The following is a 24,446-nucleotide window of genomic DNA, read 5'->3' as shown; positions in this document are numbered from 1 at the left end:
TTTCGGATCTAAAAGGATTTGGGTCTTGCTACCAGATCTGGGTGCTGCACTAGATTTGTGCTCCCCACTGGCTGTGAGTGCACCCTGATCCTGCCCCATCTGTGAGGGCTTTATGAGGGTAGGGTGTGCAAAGGGAATGAGAGAATTTCCCATGGCATCTGCAGACACTAGCCCAGGGCACCAAGAGATGATACTGAATATTCTCACACAAATATCTGCCCCAACAGATCCAACCTCCTGCCAGCTCTCCAGGGAAGCTGCCCCAAGGCCATGAGATGCTGCTGGAGCACCTGGTCCATAATTAATAATATTTTAGAGTATTTCTCTGTCCAGTTTGCCTCTGGTTCAGGTCAGGAGTGTCACTGGGGCCAGAGTGTGGTGCAGAATAAAAGGGCAGGTGGCTCCCAGGCTGAAGATGCCAGATGCCCTGGGAATGGGAAAATACTAAAACCTTCATAGGCCTGATTTTACCCCTCTCTCCCAAGCCAAAAAAAAAAAAAAAAAAAAAAAAAAAAAAAAAAAAAAAAAAAAAAAAAAAAAAAAAAGCGCCATGAAACCTTCTTGAACCTTTGCTATGTTATATTTATACAGACAAAACAGAGCTACAGTGATTGTGTGACTTTAGGATCTGGGGGCCCCTGCCTTGTGGGACAGGATCTGTGCAGCCCCACATGCTGAGCAGGCGCGCCACTGTTCTGGCAGGGACACGGTGGGTTTTCAGAGGAAGCAGAGCTCCTTCACAAAAGGAGGCTAGTGTCTGGTGCTGTTCATATTTCAGACCTTGGGGAGGTTTCTGTGGTGCTGTCTTGTGCCTTTGGCTTCAGCATGGTTGGCTCAGCCTGCCAGAATTAGATAGTGTGCTTGTAAGCAGAGCTGAAATACAGTTGTCTCTATTCAGCTCCATCTTCAGAGCCAACTGCCAGCCAGGGATGGAGTTTGCATGTCAGGAGAGAACAACTGCTTGGGAAAGGGAAGTCTGAGCTGCCTGGGGGATCAGGGACACCTCAAATGACATTGAAGGGGCCCTGGTGCTGGCAGCAAGGGGAGGGAGCAAGCTGAGAACAGGGTGCAAAGAAGCCAAAATAACTGGGAACAGAGGAACATGAAGACTTTTAGGGAACTGTGAGTAAGTAAAGAATACCTCAGGGAGAAGAAGGGGAATTGCACAGAGGGAAGGGAAAGAGGGAAGGAAGCAAAACAGCAAAGGATCAGGAGGAGGGGAATCCTGGTGCTGGGGTGGTGGTCACTGTGGCCAGTGAAGGGGTATGGCAGCAGTTCTGTGCACCTACCATACATCTCAACATCATCATAGATGTCAGTGTCCCTGCAAAGACAAAGATGGGTGCTGTGGGCAGTGTGGTCTCCCATGTCCCACCACCTCCCAACCCCAAGGCAAGGAGCAGCTTCTGCTGCTATATCTGTCTCATCTCCTCCTGACCTGCCTGTGGACTCTGTCCAGCTGCAGCCCTGTTTCCCCCTCCCAGTGCTGTGCTCTCCCTGCATGGCTGGGACCATCTGGAGTGGGGTTAAGATGACTCTGGCTCCTCCCAAGTTGGTGGCCTCATCCCAGGCTGCCAGGAGCTGCAGACCTGGCCATGCAGAGGGGCTGCACCCTCATCCTGTGCCAGCAACAGCTTCCGAACAGTGTCTGGGCAGGTCCCACATGAGGGACCACACCCTGGGGAGAGCTTCCAGTGCCCCATTGACAGAATCTCTCCTGACACCAGAAATGGCAGATTCCAACCCAGAGGAACCAGCTGGTGTTAGGCTTATGGTCACAGTCTGAGCTGGGTAGTTTTGAGTTGTCAGCCAGGTCTACTTTAGTACTGGCTACTCATGGAGCAGCTGTTGCAGCTCATGGAGTGGAGATGAAGGGGCTTGAAAGGTACTCACAGAGGCAGCATCACGGCCTGGGGCACATAGCCATCTGCAACAGAGTGAAGAAAAACATGTCAGGTTGTGCTGGGAACCAGGGCATGAGTGGGAATCACCCCAGCTCCTGTCCCTGCCCACGGTTTAACAACACCTCATGTTCCCTGAAAGAGCTGGGACAAGGAGGAATCCAGCTCTGGGCAGCCAAGCTGGACCCTTTGGAGAAACCTGCTCTGGGCAGTGTCAGGAAGGAGCCTGCCAGGCTGAATGGCAGCTGGCAGGGAACAGCCTCATCCCTCCCTCTCTGCCTGAGGGATCTGCAGCCCATTCCACCCAAGCATCCCTCAGTGCAGACACAGCTTTGGAGTTTGAGTCCATAGCAAAGCCTGGTGTGCCAGGCTGGTGGCCTGGAAGCTTCAAGGACTGCAAAAGCTTTTAGCAGAGGGAAAGGACAAGCCCAGCTCACAGCAGAAATGCTGCTGCTGAGTTTCCACTCAGGAAGAGCAGGACATTTGTGCAGAGGAAAGTGGGAACCTTCTCAGGGTAGCAGGGTACTTGTCAGATCTAACAGGTGGAGGAGATCTGTCAGGATGTGTTTGCATGAAGAAGCTTCTTCCCAAACTGTGCTGTGCTCCCTGCTGTGGGCGAACCCCACCCCCCTACAGACTTACACCTCCCCTGGCTGTTCCGGCAGAGGATTTGCTTCTGATTTGTAAACTGAATGACATCAAGGATTTCTCCCCGTCTCAGTGGCAGGTTCTTCGCTCCGCCCCTCTTCTCTGTTGTTGCAGGATCGACCATCATCTGAGTTAGGACATTAATGCTGCCTTCGAACTGAAACACAAACAGCAGTGCCCATGGGGAGTTAAGTCAGGCAGGTCCGACCACTGTCCCTCCTTGAGACAAAGCAAATTCCTCTCTGGCCAAATGGCCTGTGGGACTGGTCTGATCTGGATGAATGGAGCTGGTGTTACCTGGAGAAACAAAGCGGGATGTGATCTGGGTATCACTAGTCCCTGTGGAGCAGAGCTCCTTTCTGCCATTGCACTGCACCCTTCCCCGGAGGGTAATCACTCACTGCTGCTCACCTTGAATTTTTTCCGAAACTCCCTGTCCATCTTCACTTCCTTCTTACATGCCTTCAGTGTCATGGTCTTCATCTTCTGGGAGACCTGGGGTTCTCTGCAGTCACTGAAAGCCATGGGAAGGTTCAGATGACCCTGTGCTCTGCTTCCTCCCATCCCCTTCTCCCTGACAGCTGCTCCCCATCGCATTTCCCTGTGCCAGTTCTGGGGCTATGGGGGCTCTCAGGGCCAGGTGTAGAGCCTGCAGCTTGTGCTCTTTACCACAGACCTTCCTACTGAAAGGCCAGCAGAGACCATTAAAGCAGCAGCTTTGTCTGAGCAGCAAGGAGCCCTGGCCATTTTGGGACCCTTACAAAGAGTAAAAAAACCCCATTACCTCTGTGTAGCTGCCAGCAAGGTAACCCTGTTAGAGGCTCGGCCAGAATTTCCACCTGTAAAACCAAACTCTGGGAGAGATGCTGCCATGAGGTTGCTGTGAGGTGTAAACACCTGCCAACACAGGATACAAAGAGCAGCAAGAGCTTCTTCTTCCTTGGACCAAATCCTGAGTTTGCCCTGAACTGTGGAGGGATCAGGCTTTCCAGTGCCCATTCACAAGAGGAACCCACTGGCCTCCTGTGTGGGGAGCAGCAGGCTTAGCACAGGCCCTGCCACTGCCCATGGCTCACTGGGGCCTCACAGTTCTCAGAGCTGCAGGTCTCATCCCAAACAGCATCCAAGCCCCTCCTGTACTCACCTCCTCTGGAGCAGGGATACACTGGCAGCTGGGACACAGAAGGCAGCAGAAGGCCTGAGCTTCTTCTGGCCAGCCCAACAGACTCAACATCATCATATATTTCATCTTTATCCCTGCAGCAAGGCAGAGCACAGAGTTAGGAAGTGCTGCTGCAATGATGGCCTTGGGAGCTGAGGGCAGAATCAGCTGCCAGGAGGAGGGTAGGGAACAAGCAGGTGGGCTGGCCATGGACTGGCCCTGGCTCTGGGGCAGAGCTGGGTAGCAGCTCCGTGCCCTGTGCCAGCAGCTCCTCACACAGCTGGATGTGGACAGGCAGCGGGGTGCAATGGCCACAGTGAGGTAACATAGCCCCAGGGGATGGCCACGCTTCACACTGTGGGAGCTGCTTGCACACCTTGGGCTCCAGCAGCAGACAAGAAAACCCAAATATTCTCTTGCTGTCGCGTCTTGTGCCCTTCCCAGTGGCTTGGCACAGCCTGGAAGCCACCTGGAACAGCAGTGCCTCAGTTCTTACCCTGCGCCACTCGGAGCATCCTGCAGTGGGAACCGTGCAGGCACTGATGCAGCACAGCCTGGTTGCAGGTGACCTGTGGCAAACAGCAGAACAGGAGGGAGCAGAGAGAGATTATTTCATATTTTCTCCTCAGCTCTATCAGCCACACTGAGGTCAGACACACTCTGGGCTGGATTTAGTGCAGGAGGAGGTGGGGAGATAAAACTGACTACACATCTTGATAGAGCAAGGAGTTTTTATTCCATAGCCTATCTATGGAGTAAGATTTTCTTCTAGCACACTGGTGCACAGCTCATCACGTTCCTCACTGAGGACCTTGAATATGTGTTTTCCCATTTGTATATTTCTAAAGTTACTTTCTTCCTGGACAAATGACGGAAGGAGAGGGGAAGAGGCCAAAACAGGTATAATGAATGTGGAAAACTGCTAAATTTCAAATATGTATCAGAGTCAGGGCAAGTCCTGAATATCTCCACATGCTCAGGAACATCATCAGCCAGAATGCTGCCCCCTTTACAATTGCCAGCATGACCACACCCCTGCTAACATGCCACTATTTATATCACAAGCCTTGTCTCTAGTCAACCAGACCAACTAAAAATGGGCACAAAGACCTGAGTACAACATCAAATCTCTGCTTGTTTATGGTACCAAGTAATACACAATCAGATACCTGGCCCTGAAAATCATAAGATTGCCCTAAAAATTAACAAAAATAATCAAATCAAGGCAAGGTGTATGCAAGATGTTGCAGCTTTCCTCAGGAACCACAAGACAAATGGATACTTGTCAGCAGCCATGTGAGAATCTCCTAGCACAACAGCATAGCCAGCCCTGATAACACCTTTTAATTATAACATAGACCAGCTCAATTTTTCAGTTCTCTTAAAGAAAGGAAGGGAAGTCTACCCTCGTGGTTAGAGAAATTGAGCAAGAAATGGTATTCGAAGCAGCTTTCATCACCTGGAGTGTGGATTAGCAGAAAAGCAACTGTGAGAAACCACTGCAGCAGCCCACATCTGGAGGGCCACTGTGGAGCGTGGCAGGGCAATGTCTGACTGGCACCCCTCCTACTGCTCATGTCCATCATTCCCAGGCCTGCCCCTGGGCACCTCTGGGAAGAATCTGGCCCCATTTTCTCCCCGTTAGGTAGCTTTGGGCAGTGAGATCATCCCTTCCTCCTCTCTTCTCAGCTGAACAAGCCTGGGTCTCAGCCTTTCTTTCTCCATGTGCTCCAGTCCCCAACCATCTTGGGCTCACTCCAGTTTGGCAATATCTCTCATGTTACTTACTCCAACCTTTCTTCCTACAAACCCTCCAGAGACGGAAACTTGTGCCCGGCCAGGGACAGGCCACTTTGTTTCTTCACCTGCCCTCCTTCTCTCTCATTCTCATCCTCATGCTATTGCCTATAAAAGCCCCTTTGGTAATGCAAGTTCCTACCTCTCCATCAGCCCTCCCAGTATTTCCATCTCCCAAGAGCTGCAGAGATTTGGGAAAATTTTAACTGGGGAGATTTTCCTCACTGAATGAGCAGCACCCTTCCCTGAGGGACTTTCATGTGCCTGGACATACCCAGCTGAGTACTCCTTGGTTCTGTGGCAAGACAGATGGATGTCCCAGGATGTGCAGCTGCTCTGAACTTTGCTAAATCCACATCAGGAGGGCGCTGGGGCTTGCCTGGCTTCACTCCCAGTTCCCTGACATGTGGCAAAGGCTTCCTCTGGGGCAGAGCTTGGTGCTCTGTCCTTTGGGACCTTCCCACAGCAAGCGGGGGGGCAGCAACAGCTGCGCCTTTGGCAAGAACTGCTGGAGCTCCTTTGTTTTTGGCAGGTGGCTGTGTCTGCTGGGCTGGCTTCCTGTGGGCAGGACCAGAGCTGGCTTCCACCTTCTTGTTCAACACATGTCCTCCTGGCTTTGCAGGCACTGGGTAGAAGTTGGCATCTTGAGACCTCCCTTTTTTCCAACTCACCATTTGTGCTGGGTTCTCACAGGCAGAGTGAGGTGAATGCTGTCCCAAACTCTGACCTGTACTGTGAGATGGAGAGGGCCTGCTGCAGTCCACTCTCGTGCTCCAGGGGGGCTGCTGAGGAGGATCACCCTTGGAGGCCGTGGCAAGGGTCTGTCCTGGCTCTGGTCCATGAGAGGCTGCAGGGCGACTCTCTGGCCAGCCACCTGCTTTGGGAGGTTCTTTCCTGTTCTGTTGGAACTTTGCCCGAAGGTGCCTCACCATGGTGTCTCTCCCCTCCAGATGTGTCTGCAACCATTAAGAAAAACAGTTCCAGTTAAAACACCATGAAGGAAAATGAGTCGAAATTCCCACAGGAAATGTGGTATTCTTTCAACATGGTCTCACACTAAGTCTTCTCCACAAAATGAGAAATTCTCCCTTAACCTTTGCTCAAAAAGGTCCTGAAACATATCTGAGAAAACAACATTCAGCTGCACCAAACTGGGACCATGTTACCCCACCACATGGGCATCCAGGAGACCTTCCATGGAGTGTTTTGGTCTGATCCACCCTCTGTCTACTACCAGGGACCATCAAATCAGAGGGATTGGCTGGTAGTAGCAAAGCTCCTGAGGGCAGAATCTGAGATCCAGAGATTTCCCAGAGCTCAGGTGGGAGCAACCTGCCTTGTCCTGGTCCTCTTTTCCATGATGAGTTGGTGGGGGAGACCACAAAGGGCCATTGGATCCCTCCCTGGAGGAAAAGCTGGGGTGGCACTGCTGAGACTCATCCCACCAAAGCCTGAGTGCAGAAAAAACAAAGCCGAGAGGCAGCAGACTGCCCTACTTTTCTGACATGTGTCTTTCCTGTGTGGTTCACACTGTGCACACACGAACCAGGACACATCTGCTCCAGCACAATGCTAGATGCCTTTAGCTTCTTCAGAGACCAAAATTCATCTTTTTCTAGAGCCTCCAGAGAAAAGCTGCCTGGAGGAGGCTGTGAATGAATCTCGAAAGAAGACTGCCAGATTGGAGGTATGGCACAAAGCTATGGGATGGGCTACATTTTTCCCAAGCTTCTCTGATGGACCTTGTAAAAGGGGAGGGATCACCTTACCCTCCCCATCTCTCTCCCATGCCCTTGTCCCCAGACCACACTGTCCCTTTGCACCACAGTTGGCTGCTTCACTGGAGCTGTACGCTTCAATTTTGGAGTTCTTCTGCTTCTGGGATTTCAGTTTTGGTTTGTGATTCCATACTTTTTATTTTCACAAGGGAAGGGCTGATACGGAGAAAAACTGATGCAATGTTTTTAGACATAACTGATCAAATGTATATATACAGACTTACAAAAGTGCAGTTTCCCTGGCAAATACCACAATTTTCCTGGTTTCCTGTATACCAGCAGTGGGGCTTTCACTGAAATTAGTGAAAAAAGCAACATTTTCCAGATTCCCAAACATACTGTTGGGATTTTTGACACCTGAATGATTTGGTGGTTTGTAACTATAAGTTTTGGGCCTGTTCCACGAGCTGGGACTTGCTCAGAGCCCTTGGATGTACAGCACTGCCATCACTGTGATCAGTTCCAGGTTTTCCAATCCATTTTGTGCTGGTAAGGGCTCTCCTGGACTCAGTGGGAGTGTGGCCTCCTCCTTTCACAGATGTTTATATTCAGCCTAAGTTCACCCAGCAAACCTTCCTCTGAGCTCAGAAATGTGTCAGAGACCTTCGAAGCTCCATCCAGCTCAGATGTACAGGAGCACTCTGCCTTTCAGGAGGAGAGAGGGTCTTGACCAGATTCCGCCAAGGATGTCCCGCAAGGACATCCCTAAAACCCTTCCAACCAGAACGTACAGCTCCCAGTGTCCCATCCCCATGTCCACTACAGCCCAGGTCTGGTTCTTACTCACCATCTTCCATCAGTGGATGCTTTCCTGTGTGCTCGCCTCCTTGCTAAAGACCACTCAAAGCATGCAGGACAAGCCTCTCTGAGGCCCCCTCCCTTGAAACCAGAAGCTCTTTCCTAACCGCTGGTGAAGTGCTGTGTGCAACGCCAGGAAGTTGCTTTTGCCTGATGGTGAGACCGCACAAGGAGGAGGAGAAAGAGGAGGAGGAGCAGTTCTTGGTACATCACTAGTTTGGCTCTGCTGCTGTTTGACGCTTGCAGCCCACCAAGTCCTGCTGCCATAAGTCGTATCCAGAGAAGAGCCACAGTTTTGGGAACTGCAGAATGCGAGAGGATGGGACCAGGAGGGTGGGCAATGTCCTTGTCCAGTGGTGGCCCAGGATTCCTCTGCAGGTCAGGTCTCAAAGCTGCACATGACTTGCAGCGTGGGGAGGTGCAGAGGGTGGACAGCTGAGCACACCTCAGGGAGCACAGGAAAGCTGGGACGGCCATGGCTTCCTGGAGTATCCAAAACTGCAGGACATGAGCTCTGCTGAAGAGTCTAATTCTTCTGGGAAGCAAGGGGAAGCTCTGCATGGCAGGGTGCTGTGTTGGGCACATGTCTAATTGTCCTGGTGACACAATTTACTGCCTCTGAGGCAGGGATGGTCTGACAGATCCAGTCAAGCCCTGGCAGGGGTACTGTGGCCTGCTGGTTGATGCTGGTGTCCCTGCTCCAGGATTGGCATGTCCCTGCAGCCCTTTGAGAAGGTGTCCCACCAGCAGTGCCTGAGGTGGCTCCTGCCTGCCGATGGTTTAAGGACAAGATAGAGTTTGAGGACATGGGGAAGGCTGGGGTGGGCACCTGTTGGCCAAGGGAGGTGGTCCTGGGAGTCCTGTGGGGGTGGTGGGTGCCCAAGGCGGGCACCCAAGGCGGGCACTGGAGAGTTTAATCCCACCAGCTGGAGACGGGGTGGAGAGGGGGTGCTGGGAGGTGCCACATGGACCCACGGGGAGCGGACTCTGGAGCACAGGACGGGCAGACCCCAGTGACAGCCCCCTCCCACCTGCCCCACTGCTCCTGACGCTGCAACCGAGAGGCGCGCCCGTGTCTGTGGGGAGAGGGAGGCCCGAGAGCCGTGTTTGGGGCAGGGGGGCGTCAGAGATGCACTGAGGGGCATCTCTGGGGAGGACAGGGACGGGGATGTGGGGGCTGTGTTAGGGGACACGGTGAAGGGGAGGATGAGGGGCCGTGTTCGGGGACGGGGTGAAGCGGAAGGTGAGGAGTTCTTTTGCGATAGCCCGAAGCAGAGGAGGAGGGGCCGCCCTCAGGGCCGCCGGCGCTGCGGGGCCCCGCCGAGCTGGGCCCGGCCCCGCGGCCCCGCGCAGGCGCAGCGCTCGGGCGGGATGGCAGCGGCGGCGGCCGTGCCGGGGCCGGGGCCCGCGGAGGCGGCGGCGCCCGGGGAAGACGCGGCGGGCGCGGGCCCGCAGGGCCCAGGGCCGGCCCGCCTGGCCCGGCTGCCGCTGGCGCGGGTGAAGGCGCTGGTGAAGGCGGACCCGGACGTCACCCTGGCCAGCCAGGAGGCCGTGTTCGTGCTGGCGCGGGCCACGGTGAGGGGCGGCCCCCTGGGGCCCTGGAGGCCGGAACGCTGCGAGATGCGAGGATGCTGCTGAGTCTTTCCCAGGACGTTTTTCCTTCCTCCCGGGCGGCGGCTCACGGCCCCGCGGGGCGGTTGCGACCGGCCGGAGCTGGGGAAGGGTCTGGAGCACCAGGAGCAGCTTCGGGAGCTGGGAAGGGGGCGCAGCCTGGGCAGAAGGAGGCTCGGGGAGACCTTCTGGCTCTGCACAACTCCCTGACAGGAGGGGCAGCCAGGTCGGTCTCTTCTCCCAAACATGAAGGCACAGGACAAGAGGAAACGGCCTCAGGCCTTAGGATATTGGGGAAATTCCTTCGTGGAGAGAGTTGTCAAGCTCTGGCACAGGTTGCCCGGGGGCAGTCACCATCCCTGGATCTGTTAAAAACAGTGTAGCACTGGGGGACATGGGGTGGTGGTGAACGTGGAGGTGGTGCTGGGTTGATGGTTGGACACAATGATCTTAGAAGTATTTCTCCATCTGAAGGATTTCATGATTCATCTCCTCAGCACACGACACCTTTCCCCCTTCAGAGGGTGCTCTGGGAGTGCCTGGTGTGGAGCGGGTCTTCCAGAGAATGTGGGTTTCGAGGAATGCACATTCCTAGTTTTCTCCCTCATTGCTTGTCCTGTGCATCACTGTCCAGCCATGTCCTCTGGTATTTTCAGACCTGTTTACCAGGAACGGGTAATGTTAGGATGAAGATTCTGATGTAATCCTGAAGCCTTGTAGGACCTTTCGTTTTCCTCAGGATATTCTCTCTCTCATCTCCTATGTGAACCTGTCCTGTTTTGCCTTGCAGGAGCTGTTTGTTGAAACCATAGCCAAAGATGCTTACATGTATGCCCAGCAAGGAAAAAGGAAAACCCTGCAAAGAAAAGACCTGGGTATGGGAACATGTTCTGTGCTGGCCTCAGCAAAGGGTTGCTGCAATAGGGGATTTTTCCACCTGTCTGGAGGTGCTGAAGTAATTATGGATTTATTCTTCCTTTCCCTGAAGATGGGAGAGAAAAGCTTCCACTAAAGACTACACTAATAATTTCACACACTATCTCCAAAACAAGTAAATCTCTTTGAAATTGGTCACTGTGCTGTGATGTAATTTCAAATGCTGCCGTTTGAAACAGATGCAAATATGGAGTTGGTTTATCTATTTTAATTGGTCTCAATTTGCTTTTCAGATAATGCTATTGAAGCTATTGATGAATTTGCTTTTCTGGAAGGTGAGTTTCTACTTGATTTCAGTATTTTGTGTAATCACCTACTTAGGAGAGAAAGAACTGAATCATTTGCAAAGCTCTCTGCTTCCACACCCTCAGTAACTCCTAGTGTGTTACTCCAGTAAATCCTAGTGTGGATTGCTGTGCCCCTCTGAGCACTGGAATGGCTCAGCTGGACCCTGAGGCATGTGCAGTAGTTTTTTGGGCTAGATTTGGTTTTACTTGTATGTGATTTGCTTAAAGTTACTGCACTTTCTTTTGCCAGCTTGTAAACAAGATTTATTTGTTCACAGAACCACACTTCTGATTCCTGAGACTATAATGTGTTTTTTCATTTTCAGGTACTTTGGACTGAGCTGGACAGAGACAGAGTTCTCTGGAGAAAGAGACTACAGATGTGGTGCGAGATGGAAAACAGGATGCTGAGAGTTCAAAAATCATTCCTAGAACTGAGACACTGAAGTTGAGACATGGCAACCATGATGTTTTGTATAAAGTTGAAATTGTTGTAATTTCTTTATTTAAAATGCATATTTTTTCGTAACTATTTTGTATGTCCCTTCACATGTGGCTGTAGTGCAGCTCTCTGCTCTGGCCAGTTACACAGCAGTTACTCCCAGTAGCAGTCCCAGACTCTTTGGGTACTCTGCAGCACCACAGAGCTGTGAACAAAGTGGCTTGGCTCAGGCACAAGGAATTTTTTTAATGGAAATGTGGGTTTTGTCATATATGTTTGTTTCTTAACACAATTAAATTGTTGTTGTTGAGCAGTTGTACTGATTTCTGCTCTGGGCTGGGGTTCCTGTAGCTTGGTAACTGGTGTTGTTTTGATAGGATGCTTTCTCTAGCATTTTGGTTCTGCTAATTGTTTTCACAAGGCATCCATTCCAGAGAAACCCAGCTGTCCTCCAGGAACTGGGGATAAGCTCCAGGGGAACTCGGCTTGTTCCAAGGGTTGTGCAGCTTCTGTAAATGTCTGATTGTTGCACTTGTACGTAATTGTAGGAAAAAAAACCCCAACCCCCCAAACCTCATTTTGGATGCCAGGGGAATGTCCATGCTGCTATCACTGTTCCCTTTTGTGCTCTCACTCCTGAATCAGGCAAAAATATTTTCCCTGGGAACTGGACCTGTTCCCTGCGCTGTGTCCCTGGATGAGTTGGTGCAGAGATCCCGAGTTCTGTGGTGAGGAGTTATGTGCATCCTGTGTTCAGGAGTGCTGCTGCCATCAGCGGTGTCTGAGAGCCCCTGACAGCACAAGGGCACCAGCACTGCCTCTGCTGCTTCCAGGACTCTGGTGACTAGAGCTTTCCTCCTTTAACTAGTGCTTTCTCCCTTTAACTAGTGCTTTCCCATTTGGAGTTAACAGCAGAGTTGTATGGCTGGGGGGCACATGCTGCTGTCACTGCTGTGACATGTTCCGCTGTCCTGCCAGTGTTGTTCAAGTGCCCCTCTGACTCCATTTGGTGTGGGGAGGGACAGGACAGGGTTATCCACAGATAAAACCATTGAATGGGATGAAGGAGTATTTGAGATGAGGGTATTTAAGAGTGGCTCCTAGTCACCACAAACTTAAATTAGTTTGGAAGTGGTGGTAGGAACAAAGACCCCCAAGAGAGCTTCCCCAGGCTGTCAGCAAATCCAGTGGCTCTCAAGAAACACTTTGAAATTTGCTGGGAGCCTGCTTGAAGCCTGATCATGCTGGGAGCACAATTCTGGTCATGTGGGAGAGATGCTCTTTCCCAGGCTGCTGAGGTGTTTGTTCAGCTCACAGTCACAGGACATTTGCTGGGATATGCAAGCCCGTTTGGCTCAGAGATGTTCACCTTCTCCCCTGCCAGGGAGGGCAGGTCTAAGTGTCAGAGGTGCTGTTCCTGTGCTTTCCAGCATGCAGCATGCAGGACCCACAAGCTGTGCTTTTCCTCACAGGGCTGTTGCAGGCTCCCATCTTGGCCAGTAAGTTCCTTTTTCCTTCTTGTCCGTGGCACTGCTTTGGCCTCCAGCGTGGGCAAGCAGAGGGGTGTGGTGTGGGGCTGCAGTGGGCTCTGCTCACGTTTGATGCTGCTGTGGTTGGTGTGTGCTTTCTACAGTGAACAGCACAGAGGAGTGTCTGCACTTGGCAAGGAGTGTGGGGTGCGTGTCAGGGGAAGCTGCTGTGCAGGAATCTGGGGCGCCTAGTGCCCATGGGCTCCTTCGTGGTGTGGGAGGGGACTCCTTTTACCCAGCTCTGCAGTAAGGTGGAAGTAGAAGTGAGCAGATAAACAGAGATAACAGTGCCAGAGCGTTTTCCTGGAGTAACTAAACAGGGTGTTCAGCCCACCTGGCCAGGGTCAGATGTGTCATGTCCATCTATAACAAAATCTCTTCTTTGTGCTGGAGCCATTTAGCTCAGGATAGGGAGTGGCTGGAGCTGTGCTGGTACTCAGTGCCTCTTCCCAGCTCAGGCAGAAAAGGTGGGGAATTGTAACTGTGTTAATGCTGGGCTCGGTGGTTTGAGACGGCAGGTGCAGGAGCCATCAGCAGAGTTGTGGAGTAAGGGAATCTGTTTGCAGAGAGGGGCTGCTGCAGGAGGCAGAGCCATTTCCTCCATGTTGGGCACGGTGAGTTCATAGAATCATGGAGTTGTTTGGATTGGAAGAGACCTTAAAGCTCATCCTGTTCCACCCCCTGTCACAGGCGGGGACACTTCCCACTGCATCAGGTTGCTCCAAGCCCTGTCCAGCCTGGCCTTGAACACTTCCAAGGATTGGACAGCTACAGCTCCTCTTGAGATCCCCTTCACCATCCAGAAACCAAGATTCTTGATGCTTCCACATTTACATTGTGCCCATCCCTTGACTGTTTTTTTTTTTTGTGTTGAAGTTTTCCAAGTGACTTTTCCATTGGGGGATTAAGGACAGAAATGTGCTGGGGACCTGTTGCTCAGATAATCCAACACTTAAACATCTTTTGTAGCACAGGAACTGATGAGTAGCCAGACCCCAAAGGGTCTATTCCTTTGCACAAAGGACCTGAGCTGCGCCGTGGTTGATTCTGTGTTTGAATTCCCTGTTTATTGGTGCATAAGTTCAGGACAACTGCAGACTTTTGCTTCCCAGGATTGATGTTGAAAGTCCTATCAGCAGTACAACAAGCTGCCCTGTAAAAGTAGAGGAAGTAGAAAGTAGCTCCATTTGTTCATTATAAAAAAGTCTGTGGCTTTCAGGAGCAGCCTGTGGGCCCAGTTCCCCTTTGCATTGGCTGTAAGGACACAACAGCTTCACGCTCTGAAGTTTCTTAGGATTTTTCAGCGCATGACAGTAGCACTTGTACAAATTTAACCTTTAGTGTTTGCCAAATACCAGTTTCTTGTGTACAGTAGGAATGATAAAATTATCATGTCCAAATAAAGAGCTGTTACAAGCAGTGACAGTTTGTCAGCTCCGGAGACATTACTTTAGACTAATGAATAATGATGAAAATATAGTCACAGAATCACAGAAGATGCTGAGTTGGAAGGGACCCACAAAGATCATCAAGTCCAACTCCCTTCCCTGTACAGAGCCATTTCCAAGAGTCACATCATATGCCCTAGAGCACTGTCCAAATGCTCCTTTAAGCTCTGTCAGGTTTGGTGCTGTGACTATTCACTGGGGAGTTTGTTGCAGTGCCTGACCACTGTCTGGGGGAAGAACCTTTTTCTAATACCCAGCCTCAACCTCCCTGACATGACTTCAGTCCATTCCCTTGGGTCATGTCACTGTCACCACAGAGGAGAGGTCAGTGTCTACCCCTCCTCTTCCCTTCCTTGGAAGGTATAACTGCAATGAGGTCTCTCTTCAGTCTCCTGCAGGCTGAACAGACCAAATGCCCTCAGCTGCTCCTCAAATGGCTTCCCCTCAAGCCCTTCACCATCTGTTGCTCTCCTTTGGGCACTCTCCAACAGCTTTGGATCCTTCTGATCTTGTGGTGCCCAAGGTGCCCCCAGCACTGAAGGTGAGGCTGCCCCAGAGCAGAGCAGGACAATCCCTCCCTGGGCCTGGTGCCCCCAGGACACGGTGGCCCTTTGGGCTGGCAGGACTCAGCAGTGACTCAGATCCAACTTGCCACTGACCAGGACCCCCAGGTCCCTTCCCAGGGCGCTGCTCTCCAGCCTCTCATTCCCAGCCTGTCCCTGCATCCAGGCTGTCCCATCTCAAGGGCAGGGTCTGGCACTTTCACTTGTTGAACTTCATATGGTTGGTGATTATCTAGCCCTCTGATTTACTGAGGTCTGTCTGCAGCACCTCCCTGCCTTTGAGGGAGTCAGCAGCTCCTCCCAGTTTTGCATCGTCTGTGAACATGCTCAGTGTCCCTTCCAGTCCTGCATCCAAGACATTTATGAAGATGTTGAAGAACACAGGATGTGAGAATGGAGCCCTACAGAACTGCACTAGTGGCTTGTGCCAGTCGGATGTCACCCTGGTCCCTGTCACCCTTTGTGCCTCACCCATGAGCTAGTTGCTCACCCATCCCATGATATGTTTATCCAGCTATAGGATGGATAGTTTGTCCACAAGGATCCTGGGAGAGACAGTATTAGAGACCTGTACTGAAATTCAAAAAGATTACATCAGCTGGCTTTCCTGGGTCAGCCAGGTGGGTTATCTTGTCATAGAAGGTATGACAAGCAGGACTTTCCTCTCAAGAGGCCATGCTGGCTGTGGCCAGTGACTGTGTTGTCTTCCAGGTGTTTTTCAACACATTCCAGAATAATCTTCTCCATAACTTTACCAAGCACTGAAATGACACTGGCCTTTAGTTTTTGGGATCCTCTTTGTTCTTGAAAATCAAGACAACCTTCACCAGCTTTCAGTCAGCTCCAACCTCTTTGGGTTCCCAAGAATGCTCAAAAATCATCAAGATATATATATATATATAATATTCGCCTAAAAATAAAAATCACAGCTTGTATGGCAGCAGAGATAGGAGAACAGGGGTTAACAGTGTCTTCAACTGGCACAGTGTCCTTTGACAAGTGCCAGCTGTCTTCGCCCTGCTGTGAGTGAGGAGCATCCACAGGGGTCACCACTGGAACAGCTGATAAGCTGGGAATTGCTGCCTGGCTTCCACCTCACTCCTTCCCTGAACAAAGGGACCCTCAGGCAGCCAGCAGCAGCTGTAACCCAAGTGTGAGTTTCAAATGTCCCTTCCTGTTTCCTGGTCCCCTGCAGCTGGCACTGGGTACACTGAAAGTCCATTTTTAAGTCAAATGCAAAGTCTCCATTTTTGCAGCACACATTGGGTCTGTGACTTCAGCAGGTCAAAGCAAACGGATTACAGAGGTGGATGATGCTGTGGGCACTTGTCACGCAAATTTTCTTCCCTATTATCTGATGAAATAAGGATTTATATCAATAAATCTTGGAATATGGAGACTGCTACTAAGGAAAACTAGCTAATTTCAAAAGGATTTCCAGGAGAAACAGTATTTAGCCAATGAATGCTGCTAATTTCTAAACTCAAAATACAGCAGAGCAAACCAATCCAAACCTGTGTGCCATGGTCCTGTGCCTCCCCTGCTCCCACACCTGATCCCACCTTCACAGCCTCTGACGTGAAGCTGAAGTGCCAATGCAGGAGGTGTGGAGAGCTGCAGAACTGGGGTTTGGCTGGGGGAGACAGGTTTGCTTCCAGCTTGAGTAGCTTCCCTGCCTCCAGGAGAGACAGAGCCCTTTGCCTTAGACCCGCTGGGCTGAGACTTGCTCAGTATGTGCAAGATCTGTGGTTCAGCCACAGCTGAGCATCCCCTTTTCCCTTTGCTAATCAGGGCATTCACCTGTTCTCACCCCATCCCTCATGTGCTCACTAAAGAAAAAAACCTGTGATTTCCTAGTGATATTTTAACTCTTTTTTAGTCTGTATGTACTGACCAGTCTAATATAAAGTGTTTTATTCCTGGTCTGTAAACACCAGTTTGATGTGAGAGCAATGCTACTGCCAGACTTCCCTTAGGAATTTCCACCTCAGACTGCAGGAATCTCTCTCCCAGGCAGACTTCCCAGGGGTGGGCCATGTCTTTTTTGTCAGTGTTTGTGTGGTATTCAGCCCTGGTTTGGGCTCGGTATCACATAACAGGAGTGGTAGACCCTGGTGGATCTGGTGTTTTGCAGACGTCTCTGGCAGTCCTGTCAGTGTGGACCTTGGGAAGTGCTGCTCCAGCTGCCCATCCCAGTGCATCAGCTCCCTCCACCTCAGCGTCTCGGACCTCTCCAGACAATCCTCCATGCTCGATTTCCTAAGGAGCAGGAAGGTGAGTGCTTGGGGCAGGGGGAGGGTCAAGTGCTGGCGACTGGAGCTGTGATTTTATACATGTTTTAAAAGACCTGCTTTTGGCTTCTGAGAAAATTTCTCACTGTCTCTCATCCTCCCCTGGCCTGAGCAGTGGCTTGTGCAGGCGAGACAGATGGAAACTCTCCAGCAGTGCTGGATGCCTCAGGGCAGAGGAAGGGCCAGAGCTCAGCCAGGGAAGAGGCTGTGGCAGTGCCCACCCAGCTGCCCTGGCAGCATCTGAGCATGGCTTCATCTGAGGCGTGTTTCTGCCTCTTTTGAGCAAGACTGACAGGATGTCTATCCCACATGATGTGCCATGTGTCACTCCTAGGAGGGACTCAAAGGAGCCTGTGCATTTGGGGACATGGCTGTGGTGCTCTTCTCATCCCAGGAGAGCTGACATTGCCTAAAGTCCCATCTCCACTGGGATAAAAGACCCTAGAGAAGGGTGGAAACTCTGTGGGTGCTGCATATGTGTGTCGTGTGAGGGATCACCTGTAACTAAGACAAGTCTCACCATTTGTCTCTGTTATCAGCACCGTGGCACTGGTATCAGCACCGTGGGGCAGCATCCTCCAGGCAGGCAGGACGAGAGAGAGAGGAGCAAAAGCTGAGCCAATTCCAGGTCAGGGGAGGTTTGTGTTAGGAGCTGATGCTGGAGGCTGTTCCCTGTGCTGTGTTTTTACGTGTGCGTGCACTTGGCCCTGTTCTGTGCCTCTGCAGGTGAGAGCCCTTTGTTCCTGCCCCAGGGGGTCCTGCTGTGACCAGCACAGCTGCACCTGGAGTGGCTCCTGCTCCTCCAAGGCCTCAGGGAGGTGGTCGAGAGTTGCCACTGCAGCACCTGCCCCGAGGAATGTCTTCAGCTTCCAGCCCTGAAAACATTCTTTCCAGACTCTCCCCGGGAGGTCATGATCGATGTGGGGAAATGCTCTGACCCTACTGTGCAGGTGTGAACTAGGAAGAGCTCCTCTCCCTCCCTCTGGGAATGTGGCAACAAGCCCTCCTGCGTGACCAGCACCAATGTCCAAGCTCAGGGTACCCAGTCTGCTGAGCAGAGCCTCTGCCTTTGGGAGTATTGGGATTGTGGTTTGGGGTTGAGTTTCTTGTTGCTGGGCCCTTACCACACAGATCTGCATGGTGATAACTCTCTGCCATGTGCATGGGTGAGGATGGTGATACATCCTCATGTACAGGGAAACGTCCTCTAGCCAGAGAGCATGGAATCAGAGTAGCCCAGGCTGGGAGGGACCTCGGGGATCTCTATTCTGACCCTTCCAATCAAAGGAAGGAAACCAACCTGATGATGAAAGCTCTGCTGGAAACAGGGCCCTGGAAAGTGCAGTTTCCTTACTGACAGTCTGAAATGCCCTTTTAGTACCAGGGAACTACACTGAAGGTTCAAAAATCACTTGGAAATGGAAACTCCAAACGAAATCATTCCAGATGGTTCAAAACCTTCCACTGGTACAAAGCTGATTCATTCATTCATTGTGAACTGGTGAGCTGTCTTGTGAGTTCACTCATAAAATAACTCATGACACATCAGCGGAGATGAACTGATTTTATCAGAATTGAAAGTGGTGTTGAAATGTTTTACCACAACTGTTTAACATATTCCATTGTCCTGGAATTCGCTGATGTAATTTTTTGGTCATTTCTAAAACCCGATCCGCTCAGACCTCCCACAGCTTCTGTGGCAGGGCTGTGGTACCGCCACTAGAGAGGGACAGAGACCGCGGCAGAGCCTGGAAAGGAGCGCAGGGGTCCAGGAATTCATTCCACGATTCTGTGAGCTGGAAGGGCTGGGGTGGGCGGCTGAGCCTCCCGAGGGCTCTGCATGAGGCCGGGTCCCCTCCTGGGGCTGTGCCGGGAGCCCCGCAGCCCTGCACAGGCGGCAGCAGCAGCTGGTTATCCAGCGTGGGAAAGGCAATTAGGCAGCGTGAAGTGCTTTCTTCCAGAGCTGGGAGAATCAGCATTTACTTCCCAGACGTGTTATTGGAAGGTGCTGGACGATTCTGTTGCCCCGGGGAGGGAAATTCATGGAGCGGGGAGAGAGAATCTCAGTCATGGTAATAGCCCAGGGCTGGCAAATGTGGACTCGCCTCTGCCCTAGGGCAGGTCTTTGCACTTTTCCTTCTGGATCTTCCTGCATAAAGTCGAGCTGATACTTTCAGTGTCATGGTAAAGACTTGAAAACCTCGGAGGAACAAACGGGGCAGGGCGGTGCTAGTGAGGGATGTTAAAATCTCACCCAGAAATACTGAGTTCCAGAAATTTGTTGTCATTTTGTGTCCCACTCTCAAGGCATCCCAGAGATACTTGCTTTCAAAAATCACTTTTCCTTTCCCTGGGAACAGCTCCATCCTGGAACGAAGAAGTCTCCTCTGGCAGCTGCTGAAGTAGTTGGGAGGGAGCAGGAAATGCTCAAAACCTGTTCAAAGCCAGGAGCCAAACACAAACCCCAAAGGATCCACACGCGGGGGCTGGGGCAGGGCAGGACGGGGTCGTGGGTAGAGCCCAAACCAACTTGGCCATCAGCTCAGTCATCCTTCTCCCCCTCCTCTAGCTCACGCAATGGAGATTTTTAACCCTGATTTACTTGGTGAGGGGAGAAAAGCCAGGAGATTTAGCACAGAAACAATGTAGTTTCTTTCTGCACAGAATATCCATGAGCCACGCAGGACAGTCTGTGCCTCTGCCCTTCCAAGTAGATGTAGTTGCAGCTGGAGGACCCTTGTCCCTTCTCTCCAGTTGCTGAGCCCTTCCCTGGGCCATCGGGACCTGCCATGGTGGTGAGGTGACACAGCAGCAGGGATGTGGATGTGGCTGTTGGTGTGCCACTCCCCCACTCTCTGCAACCAAACTGGGAATGTCAAATCCAGACAGAACTGATTTGTGCCCTGGGAGTTTTTCAATGAGTTAAAGCTGGAATAGGGAAAGAAAAGGCAAAGCAAGATTTTGTTCTGCACCTCCAGAGCTGGGACCATTGTCCATCTCCCCCTTCCACCCCTCTGGTACCAGTTTTACCTTCGTCCTACACACCAGAACTGGGGCTTCCCTTCCCTTCCCTTCCCTTCCCTTCCCTTCCCTTCCCTTCCCTTCCCTTCCCTTCCCTTCCCTTCCCTTCCCTTCCCTTCCCTTCCCTTCCCTTCCCTTCCCTTCCCTTCCCTTCCCTTCCCTTCCCTTCCCTTCCCTTCCCTTCCCTTCCCTTCCCTTCCCTTCCCTTCCCTTCCCTTCCCTTCCCTTCCCTTCCCTTCCCTTCCCTTCCCTTCCCTTCCCTTCCCTTCCCTTCCCTTCCCTTCCCTTCCCTTCCCTTCCCTTCCCTCCCCCTCCCCATGGTGGCAGATGCCACACCTGGTGCTCCTGCGGGGAGCCCAGCGCAGAGCAAACCCTTTGGAGGGGCCTGGGGAATGAATCTCCAGGTGACCCCACAATAGTGGCTCTAGCATCTGAGAAGCCCATTCAGGGCACGGTCCCTAGCAAATCCAGAGGGAAATTCTGAATGAGTAAATGCTAAATCACATTCCCTCATACCTGGTGGGATAATGTGGCTCTGGGAAAAGTACTGCCATCAATATTTTGTGCAATATTTTGTGTTCAAATACAGTTTTTCTCAGAGATAACATGGAGTGGCTTGTGCTCGCTCCCCAGAACTAGAGCTTTTTCAGGGTCAGGGACAGCAGTCACAACTTACACCCCAATAACCTCCCTTTCCTCATGGTCTGAAACTGGGATGGAGGAACAAAACCTACCACTAAGGCCCTGAACTGGTGAAGGAATGAGCCCCAAACTCCCAGCTGGGACCCTGACACAGAGAACAGCCTTTTCCAGTGGGTGCTGGATGCCAAAAGCTGGATGGTCTGTGCTGCTGCTGCAGGAACCTCGGGTGCAGCTCCAGGTTAATTTTCCTTCTGTTTCCTTGCAGATGGACTTTTCTGTGTGCCCACAAAGTTCAGCACTGCTCTGGTCAAAAACCCACATGGTGAGGAGGTGGTTCAGATACAGGAGAACTGTGAAATGAAGGAAAAATGCTATCATGTCTCCCAGGTGGAATATTATGATGATATTGTCCAGAGCTCTGCAGGACACAGGGAGGAACAGCTCAAGGTAGGTTTCCAGGGGTTTGGCTCCTCTCTAGTGGGCTCAGCTGGGCCCTCATGTGGGGTTTCAGCTGCTGGGTGGATGCTCTAACATCAGCAGCTTCACACTAGCATCAAATCAGAGTGGTAAAAACCTCACGTTTGTATTCTCTAATGCTATAAAATGTATTTTGCTGCCACTAATTCGTGCATAAACCAGGGCCATAAAGGAAAAAATGGCTTTTTCTTTGGAGTGAGGATTTCTTTAAAAAAGCAATTAAGAAACAATGATATTTATTTTAAAAAATATTTAGTTGTTGGGTATGTTTTCAGTTCAACAGAGACCCTGCTGTCTAGTTGAGTAAACCTTTGTGCACAGGGATTTCTAACTCAAAAAACACTATGTCCCCATAATATTTCTTACCGGCTGTGCCTCCCTGCTGCCTTTCTTTGGGGATGGATGCCTCCTCCTGAGGCTGGAGGGAGGGTGGAGGGTCCTGGGGTGTCCCTGCTGAGGTGCTGCAGGGGATTTTTGTGCCTTTGTTTTGTAAATCTTTGCAGGAAATCGATGTGGGAAGGTGCTTGGGCAGCTGCTCCTCAGGGGATCCCTGCTTGCTTAGGTAAGCACAGCTGCCAGGCTCCATCCGCCTCCCTCCCGCACATCTGCATCCCAGGCCAGGTGGGGTCCTGGTCCTCTCCCCCAAGGCATCTGCGGCTCCCGGGGTGGGGGGCACGCGGAGCAGGGTTTGGGTAGCACCCCCAGCTCACCCACCGTGCTGTGCTGTGCCAGCGGGGAGAGCCAGACCTGCCGTGATGGGGCTGAATTCGGCAGGTGGTTACAGAGCCTGTGGTGTCCCAGGACAGCAGACACGGATCCTGACAGAGGCTTCTGCAGCCTGGAATGTGCCACTCCTGTCCCTCAGCTGCTGGCAAAGCTGTGGGGCAGGAAGAGTAGGGGAAGGGTAGGTCCAGGCAGTTGTTTCAGGCTGAAGAGGGAGGACTATTGTAGACATAAAAATATGGGTCCCCAGCACAGGAAGGGCATGGACAAGTTGAAGTCAGTCCAGAGGAGGCCACGGAGCTGCTCCAAGGGCTGGAGCCCCTCTGCCCTGGAGCCAGGCTGGGAGAGCTGGGGGTGCTCACCTGGAGAAGAGAAGGCTCCAGGGAGAGCTGAGAGCCCCTTGCAGGGCCTGAAGGGGCTCCAGGAGAGCTGGAGAGGGACTGGGGACAAGGGATGGAGGGACAGGACACAGGGAATGGCCTCCCAGTGCCAGAGGACAGGGTTAGATTGGACATTGGGAAGGAGTTGTTGGCTGTGAGGGTGGGCAGGCCCTGGCACAGGGTGCCCAGAGCAGCTGTGGCTGCCCCATCCCTGTGAGTGTTCCAGGCCAGGTTGGATGGGGCTTGGGGATAGCACCCCGGGATAGTGGCAGGTTTCCCTGCCCAGGGGCAGGAGTTGGAATGACATGAGCCTTAAGGTCCCTTCCAACCCAAACCATTCTGGGATTCTTTGCATGCAAAGGGAAGCAACCCATGCAAGAAGAAAGACCTGCTCTCCTCAGGCAGAGAGAGGTGACAGTTCATGAGTTACTCCAGGAGTAAGGAGTAGATGCTGCAGGAAAAAGCTGCCTCCCTTCTCCCCCATCCTACTCCAGAGCATCTACCCTTTTCCCGACCATGAACAGAGGACCCAGAATATGGGGGGCTGGTGGTGTACTGGAGGTGTGCTGGGGATATACTGGTTTTCCTTTGACTGCAATGGGAGCCTACTGAGGATGTACCAGGGATGTACTGTTTTTTCTCTAACTGCAGGGAGTCACAAGACGGAGAGGAATGCCTGGTTTGGGCACGAGCTGCCCCGAGACGCTGTGCCCCTCACAGCTACGATACGCACGGGTTCCGGAGCCGTCGGGACCAAGTCTCCACCGTCTCTGCCATCCGGGAGTGCAAGTGCCGGGGATAGCGGGGGTGGAAGCGGCGGGTGGGGCTCCTGGAGACCCCGCCAGACTGTCTGTAGGATATGTAAATGAGTGAAGGCTATTTTTTGAATAAAAGCTACTTTAACCAGCGGGTATAAATGAACCCTCTACAAAATATTTTGCAGCCTGTAAAATAAACATCATGGGCAATTTGCAGGTCTTTGGGGCTCCCCTGTGCAGCTCCACGGCCGCTCTGCATCCAGCATCCCAGGAGGATGCAGCCGTCTGGCACGGGCTGGGGGGTGCACGGCTTGGTTGCTCCCGGTTACAAACTATGGAGCCGGAGCCAGGAGAGGGAACCAGGAGCTGGGTGTGTTGGGGCAGAGCTGTCTCCTCTGCAGGTACCCCCAGATACCCTGTGGGACGCACTGCTGGGGAGCTGGGAAGAGAAGGGAAAGGACCCCGGGGATACAGTTTCCTCTGTCCATTAACTCCAGCCCGTCGGTGCCGCCGTGCCTGTTCTGCATAATTAACAGCCCTTTGGGTTGGAATAAACAGTGGGCACCGCTGGACATCAGCCTTCACCTTGTCTCCCATCAGGTGGTCCTAGCGGGGCTTCAGCCTGTTGATGAATTAGTTAATTGATGCTAATGTTTTCCGTTCACTCCCATGGCAGCTGTACAGTGTGTCATGTCCACCTGCACCAGCTTGGTTTCTCTGTGACTGTAGAACAAGACCTAAAGAATTGGCTTTTATCTCACTACCCGGATATTTCATTAAATTCAAGCATTCAGGAATTAGCAGCAAACGCCTCTTTAATTCCCAGGAAGCCAATAGCCTTTTTTCAAAAAACCAAACCAAAACAAAAACAAAAAAACACCTGGATTAGGATCCTGCTGTGGTGTGACCCCACAGCCTGGGGCCGCAGCACCGCCGGGTCCTCTGCTCTGCCCCGCAGCCTCGGCTCCCCGGCCGAGAAAACACAGCCTGGGCTGCCCCCACCGAGAGAGGGGACCCCGGGCACCCCACCCTGCACACCTGACTGGGACACGATATGGGGACATCGGTGTGACACTGAGCCCCCGCCACGATCCTCGCTCTCAGCAGTGGCTGCGAGAGGGGCAGCACGAGCTGCTGCGGCAGGACCGGGATGGGAAGGGGATGCTCCTCTTGATGGGCTGCATTCCTGCACACAAAGGTCCTCCGATTTGTCCCATTAGTGCTGTCATTAGAATCCAGTTAGTCTCCTACGGA

At 52.2% G+C, this 24,446-nt stretch overlaps 3 protein-coding genes across 3 annotated transcripts; 2 read left to right on the top strand and 1 right to left on the bottom strand.

Annotated features, from left to right (window-relative positions):
* Positions 1-925: 925 nt before the first annotated feature.
* PRAM1 (PML-RARA regulated adaptor molecule 1) lies at positions 926-9,278 on the bottom strand. Its single transcript, XM_063403061.1, has 9 exons — positions 8,074-9,278; positions 5,783-6,464; positions 4,208-4,280; positions 3,694-3,806; positions 3,334-3,403; positions 2,961-3,063; positions 2,544-2,706; positions 1,894-1,927; positions 926-1,324 (listed from the first exon to the last, which is right to left on the bottom strand). Exons 1-9 carry the CDS (start codon positions 8,074-8,076, stop codon positions 994-996), a joined length of 1,572 nt encoding a protein of 523 aa, XP_063259131.1. The 5' UTR covers positions 8,077-9,278; the 3' UTR covers positions 926-993.
* A 142-nt stretch (positions 9,279-9,420) lies between these two features.
* Positions 9,421-11,670, top strand: POLE4 (DNA polymerase epsilon 4, accessory subunit). The gene is made up of 4 exons (XM_063403062.1): positions 9,421-9,659; positions 10,486-10,570; positions 10,865-10,906; positions 11,245-11,670. The coding sequence occupies exons 1-4, from the start codon at positions 9,456-9,458 to the stop codon at positions 11,256-11,258; spliced, it is 345 nt and encodes a 114-aa protein (XP_063259132.1). The 5' UTR covers positions 9,421-9,455; the 3' UTR covers positions 11,259-11,670.
* Positions 11,671-13,086: 1,416 nt separating this feature from the next.
* On the top strand, positions 13,087-23,283 carry LOC134554279 (uncharacterized). Its single transcript, XM_063404820.1, has 8 exons — positions 13,087-13,135; positions 13,441-13,503; positions 17,035-17,174; positions 17,968-18,141; positions 18,895-18,901; positions 21,120-21,301; positions 21,835-21,893; positions 23,086-23,283. Exons 1-8 carry the CDS (start codon positions 13,087-13,089, stop codon positions 23,234-23,236), a joined length of 825 nt encoding a protein of 274 aa, XP_063260890.1. The 3' UTR covers positions 23,237-23,283.
* Positions 23,284-24,446: the final 1,163 nt, after the last annotated feature.

The sequence above is a fragment of the Prinia subflava genome, chromosome 8 (assembly GCF_021018805.1).
Source record: "Prinia subflava isolate CZ2003 ecotype Zambia chromosome 8, Cam_Psub_1.2, whole genome shotgun sequence".
Taxonomy (NCBI): domain Eukaryota; kingdom Metazoa; phylum Chordata; class Aves; order Passeriformes; family Cisticolidae; genus Prinia; species Prinia subflava.
This window is presented reverse-complemented; position numbering and strand designations above follow the sequence as displayed.